Consider the following 17,915-nt stretch of genomic DNA (forward strand, 5'->3'; position numbering starts at 1 on the left):
CTGGTTATTTTTGAATTTCAACCTTTTGTGCGGGTCAAAAATGGGTTGAGTCGATAAATGAATGTGTCATTGCCTGCCAAAAGTTACTTGGGTTGGGTCAAGATGTGCTAAATTTGGGTCATAGCCCAACCCGTCTAACTCTTATTAAGCTTTAATTAATATATGTTGTTTTCATATGAATTGTATAATTACTAAATAAGACTTTTTATTTTGTTATGGTCATATATAACATATCAAACAAACAAAAAAATTATTTTTTAAGATATTTTGGCAAAGATACTCATGAATTAATTTGAGATAAAAATCAACCTAAATGGGTTGAGATGTTTGGGTTAAGATGGGGTTGAGTACAATAAATGGGCGAATCAATAATCAACCCAACCTTGGATGGGTTGGGCAGGTCATTTGGGCTTGGCCAAATTTGACAGCCCTAGTTTTGATAGTGATGTTTTGTGACACGTGGATGGATCGCATGATGACATGATATCATTTGGAATAAGTTTTGCCCCGGGAGCAAGAGCAGGATAGCAGCAGAATTTGATCTTCACAGGAAGTACATATGATTCGGTAACTCCTCCTCGGAAAAATAGCGATGTGTCTCGATGAAACACCCCAAAGATAGTTCCGGGGACCAGGGGCGGATTTAGGGGGCGCAAGGGTGTTCATCCGAACACCCTTCGCCGAAAAATTACACTCTATATATAAGGCAAAATCTATTTTTTATCTCTATATATTAAGTTTTGAACACCCTTAACACAATCTAAAAGTGTATTTTAGTGGTCAAGGGAGTTCAAAATCTACATAAGGTCATGGGTTAAATTCCCACTAGCTACAAAAAAAATTTTTGGAACCTCCTTCGTGGAGATCCTGCCTCCGCCACTGCCGGGACATACTAATTAATGAAGTTATGACCCGGAACTTGACTTGGTTCTCAACCGCCCCTATAACGCAAGGGATTCACCATGCCCATTACTCTGATTTGCCGCCCACAACTGGCGAGTATCTCGGCAGTAACTAACTTCTTGGAGCAAAGTGCAAAAAGGGGAATGATCATGTGAACCGTTAGATTTAGGCTATAAATACCCCCCGTTCAGTTTACTTGTATGTTCATTCACAATTTACTAAATTCACTCTTTACATCTTGTTTGGATGGTTATACCTATTGTATTGTATCGTATCATTATTTTAAACCGTATATAACAACGAGAAGTGTCATTTTTTGGAACGATAGATTTGGTGTTGTGGCGTCGCTACCTTTCTTTTTTATCTCATCTTGCCCTTTTTTATTATTAAATAATTATATTTTTATCTTTTACCCTACTCTTTTATATAATAATTTTACTCCATATTCTATTTTTTCTTAGTAATATTGCAAGTTTTATTTTTTATATTGTTGGTATGTGACATAATAAAATGACGACAAAAGATACAATCTATTCAAACGTTGTATTCATAAGACAATACAATACAATACATTATGAAACGGCATGTAACAACAATCTAAACAAGTTGTTACTTAGAACTATTGTACTATTGCTAGGCAATATTTCTCGCTTTTTTTTTTTTTTTTTTTTTTGCAAGCATTGTGGTTCACAACAACAATCAATAAGGTCTTTCTTATCTTTTATTTGCTTAATTTTATTGATTTATTCACAGCACTATTAACTTGATTCTACAATTCATTCGATGGGAATTTCGATTTGAACCGATTACTAGTGACCTCGTTATAAATAAAATCTAATTGTTTATTCCTGAAACTATTTTTGAATTAAATATCAACCATTCTAAATGGTCCTACAAACTAATATTCTATTACTAAAGCAAGTTCCAAATGTGAAAAGATTTTATTTTACATTAGTGCCTTTTCTCTAGTGGGGAAAGACTCTTGAAAGTTCCAAATAATTTTTAGTTATTACGTAAATTACTTGAACATGTCACATAGAAGAAATATTTTCTAATTTTATATGAATATAACAAAAATCCATAGACTACACGTAGACATAGTCAATTCGAATATTTATCAAGTTTCTATTTCTATTGAAGTTGACCTGATTTGGTATAGTCCGTGTAACGTGTAAAATGTGACATTTTGTGTGTGTATTTGGATAGGATATGAATAAAGAATCTGATGAACTTGCTTGGAATGTTCTTAAAAAACCAGTCTTTCATTTATGGAATATATCTTCCTTTTCTCATTTGATTTTGACTCATTATCCTATCTTTGATTTGATTAAGAAAAAATTAATATTGATCTGTTTTCTTAATTTTTTTAAAAATTATGGTAAATTGGAATTCTACCTATATAATTATAAAAATTTTAGAATATATAGGACTATTAATATTTATTATTATTCTATGTTATCGTTTTCTAGTTGCACCTAATTTCATAGTCCAGTCGCTGAAAAAGCTGTCTCGATTGGTATTATTCAAATGCGTATATAAGCCTGATTGAAGCATAAAAGAGAAATAATAAAAATGAAAGGCTTTTGTCCGTTGACGGCCAAAAAGATTATGCATCATTAGTACAGACACAGTTGAACTTTTTTATAATTGTCTCGTTTGTTCTAATATTTTTTTGTTGATATAGTGAGTAGAGAACATATATTATAACATAACATGAAAAGTTAATTCTAAAAAACTTGGCTATTATAATAAAGTATTGTTATAGCGGATGATTATTATAGAGAAATTTGACTATAATTACATTACCTAAGGCATATCACATGGACAACACAGCCTAGATAAACCTAATTCCTTGTTTATTTTTCCTCATAGACTTTGACCTGGACTTGGCTTGGATTAATGGACAAAAGTACACTTGTATATGATTCTTTAATTATTCATTTATTATCTTAGATTTGACCAAGACAGCAAGGAGAAGAAAGATGTATGGTAGTGTATAATGTATATAATACTTAATTAGACCTAAGTTAAGACCTATTTAATTAAACAAAAAAGTGAATATAAGAAGGAATGTATCAAGGAATACCTTATTTAAAAGATTAGGGCAATAAATTAATCCCTAGATTACATATCGATTCTTTTTAACTTTGATTAATTAAAAATCGAACATTGCAAAAGAATAAATTTTTGTGTTAATTAATCTAGTAATATCTTTGAAGTTTGAACTCCTATATATCAATTTCTTTCAACAAAGGAAACTAGAAAGAAAAATTATATTGTTGTCTTCCAAGTTTTTCACTCTTTGACATATTTATTGCAGCCTAGTAAACTCATGCAGTTTGATGTAAACTTCTCCTTTAGGATTACTGAAGAGAGACTTGTTTGTCTCAATTAGGGCTGTCAAATTTGCCAAGCCCAAATTATTCGCCCAATCCGTTCGAGGTTGGGCTGATTATTGACTCACCCATTTAAAGTGGGGCAAATTTTTAGCCTAAATTGATCCATTAGTAACTTTGTCAAAATATCTTAGAAATAATTTTATATTGTTTGATTTGTTATATATGACCATAACAAAATAAAAAAAATCTTTTTTAGTAATTATACAATTCATGAAAAAACAACACATATTAAGTAAAGCCTAATAAGAGTTGGGTGGGTTGAACTTTGTCACACCTCCTTTTTCCTACACCCCGTAAGGTATAAGGAAGTTTTTCCAATTAAAGGACAATCGAAACGAGATTTATTATTAAAAGATTTAGAGTCGACACTTGGGAGATTTATGGTGTCCCAAGTCACCGGTTCAAATCCCGAATCGAGGAAAGGGATTGACTCTGTATTACAGTCCGCGAACCAGAAATTCAGGTAAGGAATTCTGTTAACAGGGGAGAAGGTGTTAGGCATTCCCGGGTTCCGTGGTTCTAGCATAGTCGCTTAACTATTATAACAAGCATAATTATCTGATTTAAAACATTTTTGAACCTATGTGCAATTTTAACTTTAAAACCGCTTTTAATATTTCAGAAAAATTCAAGGTTATTTAAAACACATTGTAAGCCACGCTACATAAAATGCACCCGCGGTTCACGACACGTTCTACTTAATGTCACACCTCCTTTTTACCACACCCCGTAAAGGGTATAAATACAAAAGAGTTTTTCCAATTAAAGGACAATCGAAACGGGATCGTTTATTTATTAAAAATCAAAGTCACCACTTGGGATAATTTAGGGTGGCCCAAATCACCGGTTTAAAATCCCGAATCGAGGAAGTTGACTCTGTTCTACAGCCTCCGAACACAGAAATCCGGGTAAGGAATTCTGTTAACCCGGGAGAAGGTGTTAGGCATTCCCGAGTTCCGTGGTTCCAGCACGGTCGCTTTGATCATACTTGGCTTATTAAAATTGTTTAATTACTGACTTTAGATCCTATGTGCTTTTATCTATTACTGCTTTTAAATCACTTGATTATTCGTAGTTAAAGAATTGAGTTATGCGTACGTATACTCTTTCCCTTTGGCGCGTCAAAAATCATGTCACGCGAACGTGTCCATAATTAATAACATTTTGTATTATTAAGAAAGTTTAGCCGAAGTTACGCAAACGTATACTCCGATTTATTTTTAAAGAAATCATAACTGTATCACGCGAACGTGTCCACAATCACGATAGTATTTTAAACGGCCCTAAAGGTTTCTCTACGAACATTTGTTATTTTACATCTACATTATGAAATTAACACAAGAGTCATTTGTTACTAAGTGTCTAATTATGGCTTGCCTCAAATTTCCTTTTCAAGACCCTAATTATTTAACACTAAAGTACTTGACAAATCCCTTCCAATCAACAAGGCTTCATTGAACCATTTTGTTAGCGGAAGGGCCTGAATTAAACAGGCCCAAACTTCTGAGAAACAAATCTGCCTCAACGTAGGGGAACTCTTTTGGATTTAAGAGACTCCAATAATATTCAGGCCCAACGACCCAAATATTTTGGCAACGCTGGCTACAGGCAAGGACTTCAGGATCGAATCCCTGAAGCCAAAATCTAACAATGACCTTGCTCATACCCTTTTCGACCATTGAGGAGGGAAGAAAACGAGTTGGGGGCATGGATAAGAACCTTATACAGCAATCAAAAATAATACCTTTTAAACTGAGGCGTAAACTGTACAGAAACATCAATTGGCTACAGTTAAAACCAAGCAAACTATACATACATAGCTTAACACATGAATTATAACAAGAACACAAAGGTATAAACAGCAGAAGCTAATAGAATCTAATATCTAAACAAGATTTCTATTCGAATTCCAATTTGAACATCCAAATCTGCATACAAATTCAGTCTGGCTCCAACTTGTGGCACTTCATTTGTTAGCAAAGGGGATAAGGAAATACCTGAGAGCACAAATAAGAGAGAGGTAATAAGATCAGCAAATAGCAGTAGCAAGAGCAAAGGTCAGCAGCAAAACCCAATCAACAGAACCAACCAACTGCTCTAAAATTAAATTTCAAACCCAGAATTTGAAGTAAACATCCAGAAACTCATTCAACCCAAACAATGGACCAGGCAGAACTTCAGCCAAGCTGATTTTAGAACTTGTTGCACCACCAGGAAAATTGCAGAAATTAACAGAAGACACAATGAAACAGTAAACTTTCTGGCATTTTTGTATTTTTCTGAGCTTTTTTCTTTTTTTTAGCCCTTGGGTCTGCCTTGAAAGGCAAGAAAAGCTGCCTTATAGGCAAGCTATTAGGGCAGGCTTCGTTTTGCACTTTGCCCTCTTTTTCATTTTTATTATAGCTCAGATACCCTTTAAAAAAACAAAAAATCAGAACAAACCCCTTCCCTAGCTTCCTAGAAGCTTCCTAGTCTGTTATAGCAAGATTCCCTTAGGCAAATTCCCTAGACTACCCTTTAAAGACTCTGAAACTATCCCAGAACCACCCGGGTCAATTGGTCAAGCTAATTGGGTCAAGTTGACCCAACTCGATAGGTCTACTAAAAATCTTGTTCAATTCTCCATTAGGCTTTTTAATCTTGTGAATTCAATCAATACTAAGAAAAACCCCGAAACTCAAACGTTCAAATTAAGACCCTGAAGACTCGGAACAAAGTTAAGCCCAAAAGACAATGCAAATTCAAACTATCCGAACTCGAACACAAGACCCAACTTACAATCACACACATCCTAAATCTAACATGCAGGTACGGAAGATAAAGAAGAAAAAGAAACAGAATAAAAATCAGAAAATAAGAGAAACAGTAGAAGAAGGTGAGGATGGGGAAACAAAATACCAAAGGGGAAAGAAGAATACCTAGGGATCTTGGACAAATAAGAAATAGCATTTACTCTTCGAAATCTCCAATTTTCGGCCCAATCTGAGATTAATCGCATGTTCTTTGTCAAAAACACGCGATTAAAGTCGAACTGAGCCTTAAAATCTGCAATGAAACCTTGATTTGAGACCTGGGGATTTTATGGTTCATCTTCTGATCTAATATTCGAGAATATCGGGCTAAATTCGAGGGAAATAGAGTGGGGATTCGGAACGAGGGAGTCAGGGTGGTTCGGTGGTGTGATTTTGGTGGCGTTTGGAGGTGGCGCCGCCACCGGAGGCCGGGGATTTGGGGGCGGCTTAGCTAGGGTTTCGGGGTGTTTTTGGTGGGGGTGGTGAGCAGAAGGGGTTCTGAGGAGGGGGAAAGGTTTCGGACACTTAAATACCCCTGGGGCTTCAGTTCTGAGCCGTTCGATCAAGGGGAGATCAACGGCTCAGATCAATACTTATTGAAACGACGTCGTTTAGTTTTGGGGGGAAGCCGGACCGGGTTAGGGTGGTTTGGGCCGGTATTGGGTAGTTTTCGTTTGGGCTGGGGAAATTTGGATTGGTTTTGGCCCAGATTTAGATTTCCTTTCTTTTCTTTCTTTTCCTTTTCAATTTCCAAAATTCTTTTCTTTTCAAAATTAAAATAAACCCTAAATTAAATAATAATAATTTTTTAAGATAAATTAACCTACCCAATTAGATTAATCACTCATCATGGTATTTACAATAATTAATTAAATCCTAAATTTAAAGAAAAATTATACAATTCAAAATTAAAAAGTAAAAATGCAAAATGAATTATTTTTTGTGATTTTCATTTTTTATAAAACAAACTAATTTTCTAATTAATCTAAAAATATAAAATTAAATCCTAAATGCAGATGCAACATATTTTTTGTATTTTTCATGAATTAAATAAAATAAACGTGCACAGACAAATGCAAATAATTAACAGAAAATGCCACGAAATCCAACAAAATTGCAAACACTGAAAGAAATTATTTTGTTTTGAATTTGTTGGAATAATTCATATAGGGCAAAAATCACGTGCTCACACTTAACCTTATTGAAAATTAGAATCGGGTCACATGAAATGCACACCCGGATTTTAAACATGTTTATTTCATTATTATTATTCAAAATTATGGTAGGGTCACATGAAATGCACACCCGAGCCCATTTAATCTAATGTGACGTAGTTCAGCAATCCAATTTCTATACTGTGACAAAATCATGTTCAGCTATAACCAATTCGAGTAAACACGAGCAGATAACCGAGCGAGCAAATTCAAAACTACGGAGAACAATTACAGAAACAACGGGATCACATCACCAAACAAATAATTAACATTAAGCTCGAATAAAACAAAGAGAGAATGAAAGAATTGGACCTCGATATAGCCGGAAAATCAGTTGTTTCAATGTTAACACTCAAATTGTGTCGAACCGCAGACGGAATCCGAATTAGCACCGGAAACTCAACAAACACGGATTCAAACCCACACTTTAATCATTGTTTACGCTGACAAAGATTAAGTCCAATAGCCCACGAAACCCTGTTTGATTTCTTCAATTCCATGAAACCACTTTATGAATTAATTAATAGATTCAAAAACACTCAGATTTCTTTTAGATAAAAAAAATGAATTGTTTCCCATTCCAAGGAGTTAGAAGCAGCAAAACGTTTGCACTTGAGAGAACACATTGTCCTTGATGGATCTAGAAATGAATTCAAAATAGCTCTATGTTGATAAACAAAGTTGGAGATTTACAATATCACTCGTCATACCAAACAGAGCCACGATCGGCGGACTGAAATGCCAAAACTACGAACCGGAACCTCAAATTGGCGCCGGAAAACTCTACATCGAAACTCAAAGCAACTGCTATCCAGTAGAAGAAAGGGATGCTTCAGAAACTTTTGCAAGGCAGTAAACTGGGATTCACGAACGGGATTCACGGCTGGACTCGTTGGTGGTTGTTGATGGTGTGTTCTGGTTTTCGGCTGGAGCTCGTTTTTCAGGCGAGCTGCTGGAGGAGGAAGACGAAGAGAACATCAGCTGGTGTTCAAGGTTTTTGGCGAGTTTTGTTAACGGGAAGAAACAGAAGCTGAAAGGTCCTTTCTCTGTTAAAAATGGCTCAAGCTCACGTAGGGTTCTTTTTGTGTTCTCTGGTTTTTGTTAGATCTTCATGAAGAAGAAACTCATGAGGGTCTGGTCTTTCAGCTGAGGAAAAAGATGGGTTGCTCGATGGATGGGAACTGTGTTTTCCATCGGACTGGCGGCGTGGCTGGCGGGGGTGAAGGAGATGATATCAGGGGTCGTTTGTGTATCTAGGTTCAGTCCAAAAATCCAAGAGAAACAACTGACTTCTCACCCTGTTCGGTTCTGATGTCTTCTTTCTTTGTTCTTCATGAAGAAGAAGAAGTTCAGGGGGTCGTTTGGGTGTGGGGTGGTTCGAAGAAGACGATGACGGGGGTGGGGCTCTTGTGAAAGGTTGCGCAACTTTTCCCAGTCCGTTTTCAGCATTATTTTTTCTCAGATTTTCGTTAGGTCCTTCTTATATTGTAGAGTCTAGGTCTAGATAGTTGTAGGGTTTTTAGGTTAAGGGGTATGGGCCTAGGAATTCTGGGCTTGGAAATTATGGGCTAGGTCCAAAATTAGGCCTAAAAATGGGTTGCTAGAGCCCAAGCTTTATTCTTTCCCTGCGAACGAAATTAAAAAATACGGTCTCATTGTTTAATTAATTCTACTATTCAAATAATTACTAAAATAAAACTAACCATTAAAACAAACCTATTTTGGTATTTTCAAATATCATATTAAAATAAAAATACGATACTATTTTTGTATTATTATTTTTTTTTAAAGATTTTTAAGATTAAAAATGACTACAAAACATTAATGAACCTATTTTTGTGATTTTTATTTCCTTGTAATAAAATAAAGTAAAAGAGTCAATATTACTTAAAATATCTATATTATGCCTAAATTAAATATTTACGTGCTAAAATATGAAAAATCTTGGGGAGGGTCAAAAGTCACATGTTTATAAACTTTAACCGAAATTTTAGCTCATTTGGACTCAGCACATCTCAGCCTAAGTAACTACTCCCTCCGGTCCATAATAATTAATTTTTTGATTGTTTTCACATAGGTTAAGAAATCCACATTTTAACATTATTTAGCAATGAAATTGGCCATATTAACCTTTACTGTCTCTTCACATAAACACTCCTAACACATACTCCAAAGGCAGTGTAGAAAAAAATAATTAATTCATTCTTGAAATCTGAAAAAATCACTTATTTTGGACCACAAAAAATCACTTATTGTGAACCGAAAGGAGTATTGGACAAGTCATTTGACACGCCCATTTATTGACGGAAATTTTACACCCTATAGAAAAGCTTAGTACCTTATTTATTTTAAATAAATACCATTTTAAAATATTACATCCTATAGATACCTTTTATCCTTTATAGCAAAATATCTAATTATAGTTACATCCTACATTTAAGGCACCACATATGCTAAATAATATTTTTCTCTCTCCTTTTTAGGATTTTCTCTCACATAATCAACGTAAATCTTACTAACCACGTTCTCTCTCTATCTTTTTGCATGCACTTTACTCTCTTCTCCCACAAACCCACGATTCATACTTCTTCTCTCACCCAAATTCGCTAGGTCTCCGCCATTATCACTCCCCAGTTCTTTTGTCTCTAAAATCACTGGTTTATTCCTGATACAGGTTATTGGGGTAAGTATTTAGTTTCTTAGATTTTGATACAAATATTTAGTTTCTCTGATTTTGATACAGATTTTTATTTGTTTCTGAAACAATAACCATTGTTATTGTTTACTCACCAGGAAGTTTTCGTTTTGTCTCTCCAATGTCGGATTCAACGCCACACAAGATGATAACCAGAGGTATACCCACCAAAATTCTCAATTTTGATGGGCCCTCTTTCTCGTTGCAAATAACTCAGGCGGAGTCAGATTTTGCAGGTGTATCAGCAACTAAATCTTCAGAGAGAAGAACTAAATTACACAATGACAAATCGAAAGAAGTCCAAGTTGAGAAATCTTCAAAAGAAACAAGTCTTCCCATTCCGGAAGAGAGGAAAATCCATATCTCTGAAGCTTCATCTGTCAAGGGGAAGGATTTTAATCAGCTGTAGTCAGTTGTATTCAACTGTATTATTCAGCTGTATTCAGTTGTATTTTCTTGCTTTCAGTTGTATTCAGTTGTTCTCAACTGTATTATTCATATGTATTTCTCTGTATTCAACTGTAGTCAGTTGTATTCAACTGTTTTATTCATATGTATTCAGTTGTAATCAGTTGTATTCAATTGTTTTAATCAGCTGTAGTCAGTTGTATTCGACTGTATTATTCAGCTGTATTTAGTTGTATTTTTCTTGCTTTCAGCTGTATTCAGTTGTTCTCAACTGTATTATTCATATGTATTTCTCTGTATTCAGCTGTTGTCAGTTGTATTCAACTGTTTTATTCAGCTGTTTTCAGTTGTATTTTTTCTGTTTTCAGCCCTCATCGTTCCTCTGGCTTTCGCTGCTTTTTTTATTGAATCGTGTATGGCAGAATACAGATTAATGTGTACTAGTTTTTGTTCGTTGAGTTAAATTAAGAGAATATTATGTGATTTGATTTCCTTCCGTTTTTAACTAGTTTAACCTTCCAGTTTTTGCGCAGATACGTTACTGTATTCACGTTAATGCCGCGTGAATACAATTAAATACATATCAACCTTAGCTGGAATTCCCTTTTTAACGCCTATTTTTTCTATTGTATTAATGAATACAATAGCTTAAATACATAAAATACATTGTATAAAAACATAAAAAATATCTATTACACATAATATAGCAAAAGATATTTATAAATGGCTAATTAGACCTAAAAGATGGTACTTTATGAAAAATTCTCTTTATTGACTCTAACATATTTTGACCCGCCCAAAATCGGCCCAACCCTCCCATTTGACACCCCTAGTCACAATTCCGTTATATCAGCAACTATCTTCTTGTCAATAGAAGAAATAAGACTGATTCAAAAACATGAGAAGAAAACCAAAGCAGAAAGAAGCACATAAAAAACCATGTCTTTAACCTTTGAATAAACAACTATAAAATCCAAGGAATAAAAACAGCGAAACTGCATAAAGCTGCAGGGCTTTTCAAGTGATAACAAGTAGGAAGAAGTTCCTTATTGATGATCCCTTGACAATTCAAAAGGAAACAAGGTTTTACCCTTCCAAACAAATAACATTAAAATGGAAACCAATGTTTCATAACCAAAAGGATGCTGCAATCCGATGTTTCAAATTAAAGAGGGCCTGGGAAAGTCCCGTTCTCCCTCTGCTCGTTCCACCTCTCAACCTGCAGAAACAGGCGAATTAAGAAAAAGCTATTACTAGTGATGGCAAAAGATAAAGGAATTCATCAATTCGACGTAGGAAAGATGGAATATTATACACAACCAGCCTTTGATGTTAGCTTAGTTTAACGTCAAAGTTCAAACTGCATGATCAACTGCAAGTATCAAGGACTAATAAAAGCATACGCTATGAGATGTCTAGTATCTACTGTTCCTTGAGCCGAGGGTTATCAGAAGCAGCCTCTCTACACATTACCCTTCCCAGACCCCATTTATGGGATTAAACTGGGTTTGTTGTTGTTGTTGCTATTGCTATGAGATGTCTAATTGTGACAAACTAAGAGAAATTAAATCATCACATCTTAAAGCCTTTGACTTTGCTAGAAACAGAGCAATACAAACAAGGGATCCAGATTGGTGATACCAACTAGTTGGGATTAGTCAATGTTCTTTTTTATTTAGTTAGATGCTTGTACGTCCACGACTCCACATAGGAAAAATGTCAGACTTAGAGAATCCCTTCATCAAAAAAATTAAAAAAAAAGAGGGAATCTCTAGCTTTAGCCTATCCATAATTTGCATAGTACCAATTATTTAGGTGGCGTTTGGTTCAAAATTTGGAAGAGTTTTATGCAAAAGAAGAAAAGCTTTTACAAATTGCATAGGTAGGGTTTGGTTACTAATGATTCTTTTTCTTTTTTATTTTTGATAATTGTGGTGTCTAGCCAGCTTGCGTGCACCTCAACTAATTCCACGGGATACCTGCTACCTTCCACCAACAACAAGTACCAGGTAACTCTGTCTACCAAGGCTTGGACAGATAGGAACACTAAAGTTTTTGTCTCCGATGGGATTTGAACCTGAGACCTCATGGTTCTCAACCCACTTCTTATAACCAAACCCAACTTTTTTTGGGTTTAAGGGGCTGTTGATTGATTTAGAGCGCCTTTGAACCAACTCCCCAAACCCCTTCAATTAGTCATGACATGTCCCTGTTATAACCATGTCAGATATATTGTCACCCTAAATACATAAAAACTTGTGGAAATCATATATATCCGTGTTGGATAGATGATCTTATCGTCATGTCAGAGTCAAGAGACCATGAACTTGTTTGCTAAAAATGATATATGGTTGAGATAAAGTAATTATCCATCCTAGAAGAAGTGTTAGAAGAATAAAAAATCAAGTTTGGAGATCACTGAACTTTTAGTTCCCCTAGCCCAAGTTTATTGCTCTACTCCTTCCTCTGGTGCACTGAAATATCTCAAGTTTACCTAATAGATGCTTTTCGGTGCCCAATTCTTCAACTCTTTTCTGGTACCTTACTACCAAGGAAAATATAGGACCGATTCATGTACTAGCAAATATTCGGGAAAAAAAATTACCAGAATTATTTTTTAAGCAAAAATTCAAAAATAAAGAGATTGGAGCTACAAACTGATCTCCACTTCAAAACTCTTACATTAACACATTTAAATAAAAGAAAGAAAATTCATTTTTAAAAATTTCTTTAAAGAAAAAATTCGACTCTTCTTTTTATATGAATGCACAATCAATCAAAATACACATGGCACCCAGGAGTATGGCCTAACTACTGATGAAGTTGGAAAGAAGATTATGGGAGACTAGTGGTCGAATCTCAATAGACGCAGAAAACAAATAACTATGCGATTTCTTCTTGTCTGCTTAACCCTTGGTGCACAACTTACCTGATACCTATACTAGTGGAAAGATGCAGATACTCGATAGAATAGACACGGCGCACACGAGCTGGTCCAGATACCACTCTTTAAAAATGACACTTGAAATGGGATATTATGACATGTTTATCTTGGAGTTTCTATTATTTTATAGTCATGCAATGACTAAGGAAACAATCACAGCTCCAGATGGTTGATTATCATGTGGCTAACGATTGTTGACTCCAAATTAGCAGGCAAAGGTATATGAATCCAACTGTGTGTTTTATGAAGCAAAAGGAAAGGGAAGTGCGAGCTTAAAATGACTGAGAATTCTTATGGACCAATCACCATTCAGATATGTCTTTAGGGACAAGATTTAGCTCCGACTCACATACATATGTGTTGAGTGAACAAAATATTTAACCGTTGGCCCATCCATATACCAACTCGAAAGCAATAATGCTTCATTCGGCGTAGTTATTATGGAGGACATGCCGGTGTCTATAAGCCCTATGGTGAAAACATATCCTGATGTGCTCTATTTGAAGAGTTAAGGAGAAGTGCTTCGGTGGGGCAGAGCATCCCGACACAAGGATCATACTAGGCAAATTCACAAAATACAGTGTCGATACTTTGACCCTGTCTATGCGGGATTATAATGGCTATGTTGTTGTATCAGTGTCTATATTTTGAGAACTGCAAAGTACATGGTCAATATTGAAATCCCCTATCGTATCAAACTATGGCTTAAACTTCTGTAAGGTATTCAAAGGCAAGTAAAGCTCCAATAAACAAGCTTGATCAATTGAAAACAAAAATAATTCAAGGAAAGGAAGGGGAGAAGAATTAATGAGAAAAGGCAAAGTGGTGAACTATGACACTGCAAAGTACAAGATACCTTACAACTTGAAACACACCAAAATACAAGTTAATAAGCATAACTCACCCATTCACCGGGGCAAAGTGCACGGTAGTATTTCGCAAATTTACCACATTCAGCAGCCTCGTCACCCTTTGCAGCAACACACCTGAAATTTGTGGACAAGAGTTGGTAAAACAACCACGAAATTGGCCAAGCCTCAAAACAACAGCTTCAGATAATCGATACATTGCAAGAATGATTCAAGGTTGACCAGGTCACAAGGTTAGAAAGCGGTCCATCCGGAATAAACAGTATTATCTTTTGGAGGAATATTGACTTTAATCAATTGTGAGATGATAAGGATGGGATCCCAACCTGCCTAATGTCTCTATTCCCTATGCCATCAGCAATTGAGAGGAAAATTAACACACTATGTCAGTTTTGGGAAGGTAAATCAGAAAAGACAAATGCTGGCAAGTGGTTATGAGGAATAAAGAAGCTAGAGGTGTAGGAGTGAGAAACCTGAAACTCCATAATAAAAGACGTCTACTGTAAAGGGAGTAGATTTGCTATATGCAGCAGGTGATTATTTTGTGAGAAAAAACAAGCATCTCCAAACCATCTATTACTCCATTGTAAATATGATGGACAGATTTGGACCTCTTTTTTAAACATTTGCAGAGTGTAATCGGTTATGACTTACAGTGTAAGAGGTCTTTTGGAAGGTAGACAAAGTCAGAAAGTGGGCAAAAGAATGAAGAAGAACTGGAAAACCATCCCTTCTCTGCATCATGTGACCATTTGTTTGGAAAGAAATAGGAAATGTTTTGAAGGCAACAGCAGTCATATTTCCATTGTAGAGAATAGATGTTCGCAGAATTTATAATTTTGGCGTAAAGAAAGTGTAGTTGAAACCCAATTTAAGTATTTGGAAGTCTTGAATAGGCTGAGCTGATTATGTAACAGCTATCCCAGAATCTCTTTGCTTGTACTTTAAAGTACCTCCTTGGTACTTTTTTTCCGACTAAAATGTAACCTTTTTTTAAACTAAAAAAAAAAACAGTATCAAGTTTAACGATCTTCTAAAAGCTGATTACATTAGACCAGCAATTTTTTTTCTTTTTTCATAAGATTAAACGCACAAATTAATAGACTTTGGTCTCAGACCAATTCCACGCTGTGCTGGACACTAAATCCATCATATCGTCTCTTTAAACAACTTTTTTTGGTTGGTGGATGAGGGGATGATAAGTGTGTCTACACAACTTTTTATTTTTTCATTTTTGAATCAGTAAAGAGTGACTACACAATTTGTTACATCATAAAATTTAACTATATTGTTTCACCGGAGAAAAGGCATGCATTAAGCAGAACTTCAAACCGTCTGTAGCAGCTTTTCACTATTGAGCGTTCAGCCTTCATTGTACTCTTTCAGATAAGAAATAAGATAAATTCCCTAGTCTATTAAAGGGATTCTAAATCCATTAAATGTCATGTTTATATAAGCAATGCAACAAGTCTCTGAAGTATAAAATTGTGTAAAAGCATGGGAGCTTACCTATGAAACTCGACGTAGCGTGTGAAACAGTGCCTTGTTTGATTGGTTGTTGGGAACCTGAAATCAGCTGGAGCAGTCTTAAGTTCAATCTGAAAGGCACACAAAGGAGAAGGAAGAAACAGAATGTCAGTAACAAGTACCACAGCTCTACAAGTAATCCAAGTGAAGTAATAGATTCACGAAGTAACAGAAAAAAACCTTAAAAAGAGAAGTCATAACTGCCGGCCATCTTCCATTTTTTTTATCAATTTGTTTTTACCTTTTATCAATATATTACTGAATACGTCAAGAATGATAAAGTTTTCCATATTATGAAATGGAAGTTTTCTAAACACCAGAATATGCAGAAACAGATGTATACACTTTAGAACTTCAATCAAAAGCAGATCTAGGACGCTGCACTCGGTCAATTTCTGAAGCGGAAATATAGCTCACAACGAAAACCAACATATTTAGACCAAACTGAAAACACAATCGAGAAACTTCATGTAACAGGTAAACATAGTCACATTATATGGAAAGGAATCAGATAAAACAAAAACCAGCCCAAAACAAAAAAAAAAACCGCGATGCTGAGAACGTCACAACCAATCATCATTTCGTTAGACTTCTTTTCCCCCAAATAAAGCTACCCCTTGGAGAACCGAATCCCCAAATATTAAGAGCATTAATACTTTTTTACCCACTCCAAAGTTCTAAATGATGACTAAATGAGCCTATAAATACTCAAGTATAAGTGATTCCTTGTCCTCAAAAGTGAAAACCAACAGCAATTTGTGGTAACAACACATTACCAACTCTTTAAACGCAGTGACACTTAGCAACAGAGAGAAGCTTAAGCAGTCATTTCCACTGACAGACCTCGCATAATATCTATAGTGAAAACTTTGAACATGTTATTGGCCTTAACTGAATTGTTAACCTGAACACAAATTCAACTATCTTATCACCATCTCACTAAAAAACAAAATACTTGAAGCTTATTGGCAACAAACTGACAATTTCTATAACTCATTTAAGCTGGAGATTGAAACCTCAAAACTCAATCTAAATTGCTGCTAAAGCTAAGTACTGTTTCACAAAAGTGCTAAAAATTCTTCATTCAATCACCATTTTTTTATAACAACGGTGTCCTGTCAACTTGCGTGCGCCTCGAAGATTTCACATGGAACCTGCTACCTCCGACGACCAGCACAGGTACCGGGTAACTCTGCCCACCAGGCACCAATGCTTAGGCAAACCATTCGATCACCATGCAACATTCCAGTCGAATCCAATACCCTAATCCTTTAATTACGCGACCTAGTCATCCAAATTCAACTTACTTCCCCTTCTTTTAGTTCACATTTATTTTGTCACATGAAAAAGGCTTGGGCCAAAAACTATTACAGACTTCACACCTTTCCATACACCAATTTGCATATTCATCCACAACCTATAAGTCCAATAACCTCTACAAGCAAATTCTTACACACAAAAACAAATATTCCCAAACACAAACACACACACATGAGTGCACGCGCGCACACATATATCTGAGCAGATATACAACAACTAAAAATAACCAGCAACATAGGTTCTTCAAAGAACTGTACAGATCGCCAATAAAATACAGAAATTTTCTAAAAATATTGAACTTTTAATTTAATTTACCATATATCAATTGAATTCTTTTGAATCTATGAACAAGAATTGAACTATTAAATACGAATAGAAGAAATTAAAATATAAACGATTAAAACAAAATAAAACTAGGTTTTTTTTTTCTTGGAATAATTTTGGGTTACCTCGTCGGCCATGGCTGATGCAATCAAGCGAAAAAGAGCAAAGCTTCAACGACGACTGAAAATGGAAAAAAAAAATTGCTATATTATTAATAAGGGTTTTGATTATAAGTTAATATAATCTAGGATCCGATTCCTATGGTTTACCAATTCTGATATGTTAGTATTTATTTTATTTTATTTTCCTCCTCATTTTACCCTTTTCTTTCGTTTTTCCTTTTTTATTTTTTTCTTTTCTTTGACCGAAAAGGTATTTTTCAATTTAGTAGCTTATGTAGCAACATTAGGTGACTCAACCATTCCGAGTTGCCCAGTTGGTTTGGAGGGTGGTCATCGATATATATGACCTGGGACCGAATCCCCCTCAATGCCTTCTAGGTTGAGCATGTTGCACAGGG

General features: G+C 35.2%; 1 protein-coding gene across 1 annotated transcript; it reads right to left on the bottom strand.

Annotated features, from left to right (window-relative positions):
• Positions 1-11,341: 11,341 nt before the first annotated feature.
• Positions 11,342-17,761, bottom strand: LOC104238358 (cytochrome c oxidase subunit 6b-3). Its single transcript, XM_009792692.2, has 4 exons — positions 17,521-17,761; positions 15,734-15,822; positions 14,260-14,341; positions 11,342-11,630 (listed from the first exon to the last, which is right to left on the bottom strand). Exons 1-4 carry the CDS (start codon positions 17,530-17,532, stop codon positions 11,577-11,579), a joined length of 237 nt encoding a protein of 78 aa, XP_009790994.1. The 5' UTR covers positions 17,533-17,761; the 3' UTR covers positions 11,342-11,576.
• Between the last annotated feature and the right edge of the window lie 154 nt (positions 17,762-17,915).

Source organism: Nicotiana sylvestris, chromosome 11 (assembly GCF_000393655.2).
Source record: "Nicotiana sylvestris chromosome 11, ASM39365v2, whole genome shotgun sequence".
Classification (NCBI taxonomy): Eukaryota; Viridiplantae; Streptophyta; class Magnoliopsida; order Solanales; family Solanaceae; genus Nicotiana; species Nicotiana sylvestris.

Excerpts from the sequence above, each read along its gene's own strand:
- LOC104238358 (XM_009792692.2), bottom strand. Across the intron at positions 14,342-15,733 it reads CGCTACGTCGAGTTTCATAG|GTGTGTTGCTGCAAAGGGTG; the intron begins GTAAGCTCCCAT and ends CACAAATTTCAG. Across the intron at positions 11,631-14,259 it reads CACTTTGCCCCGGTGAATGG|GTTGAGAGGTGGAACGAGCA; the intron begins GTGAGTTATGCT and ends CTGTTTCTGCAG.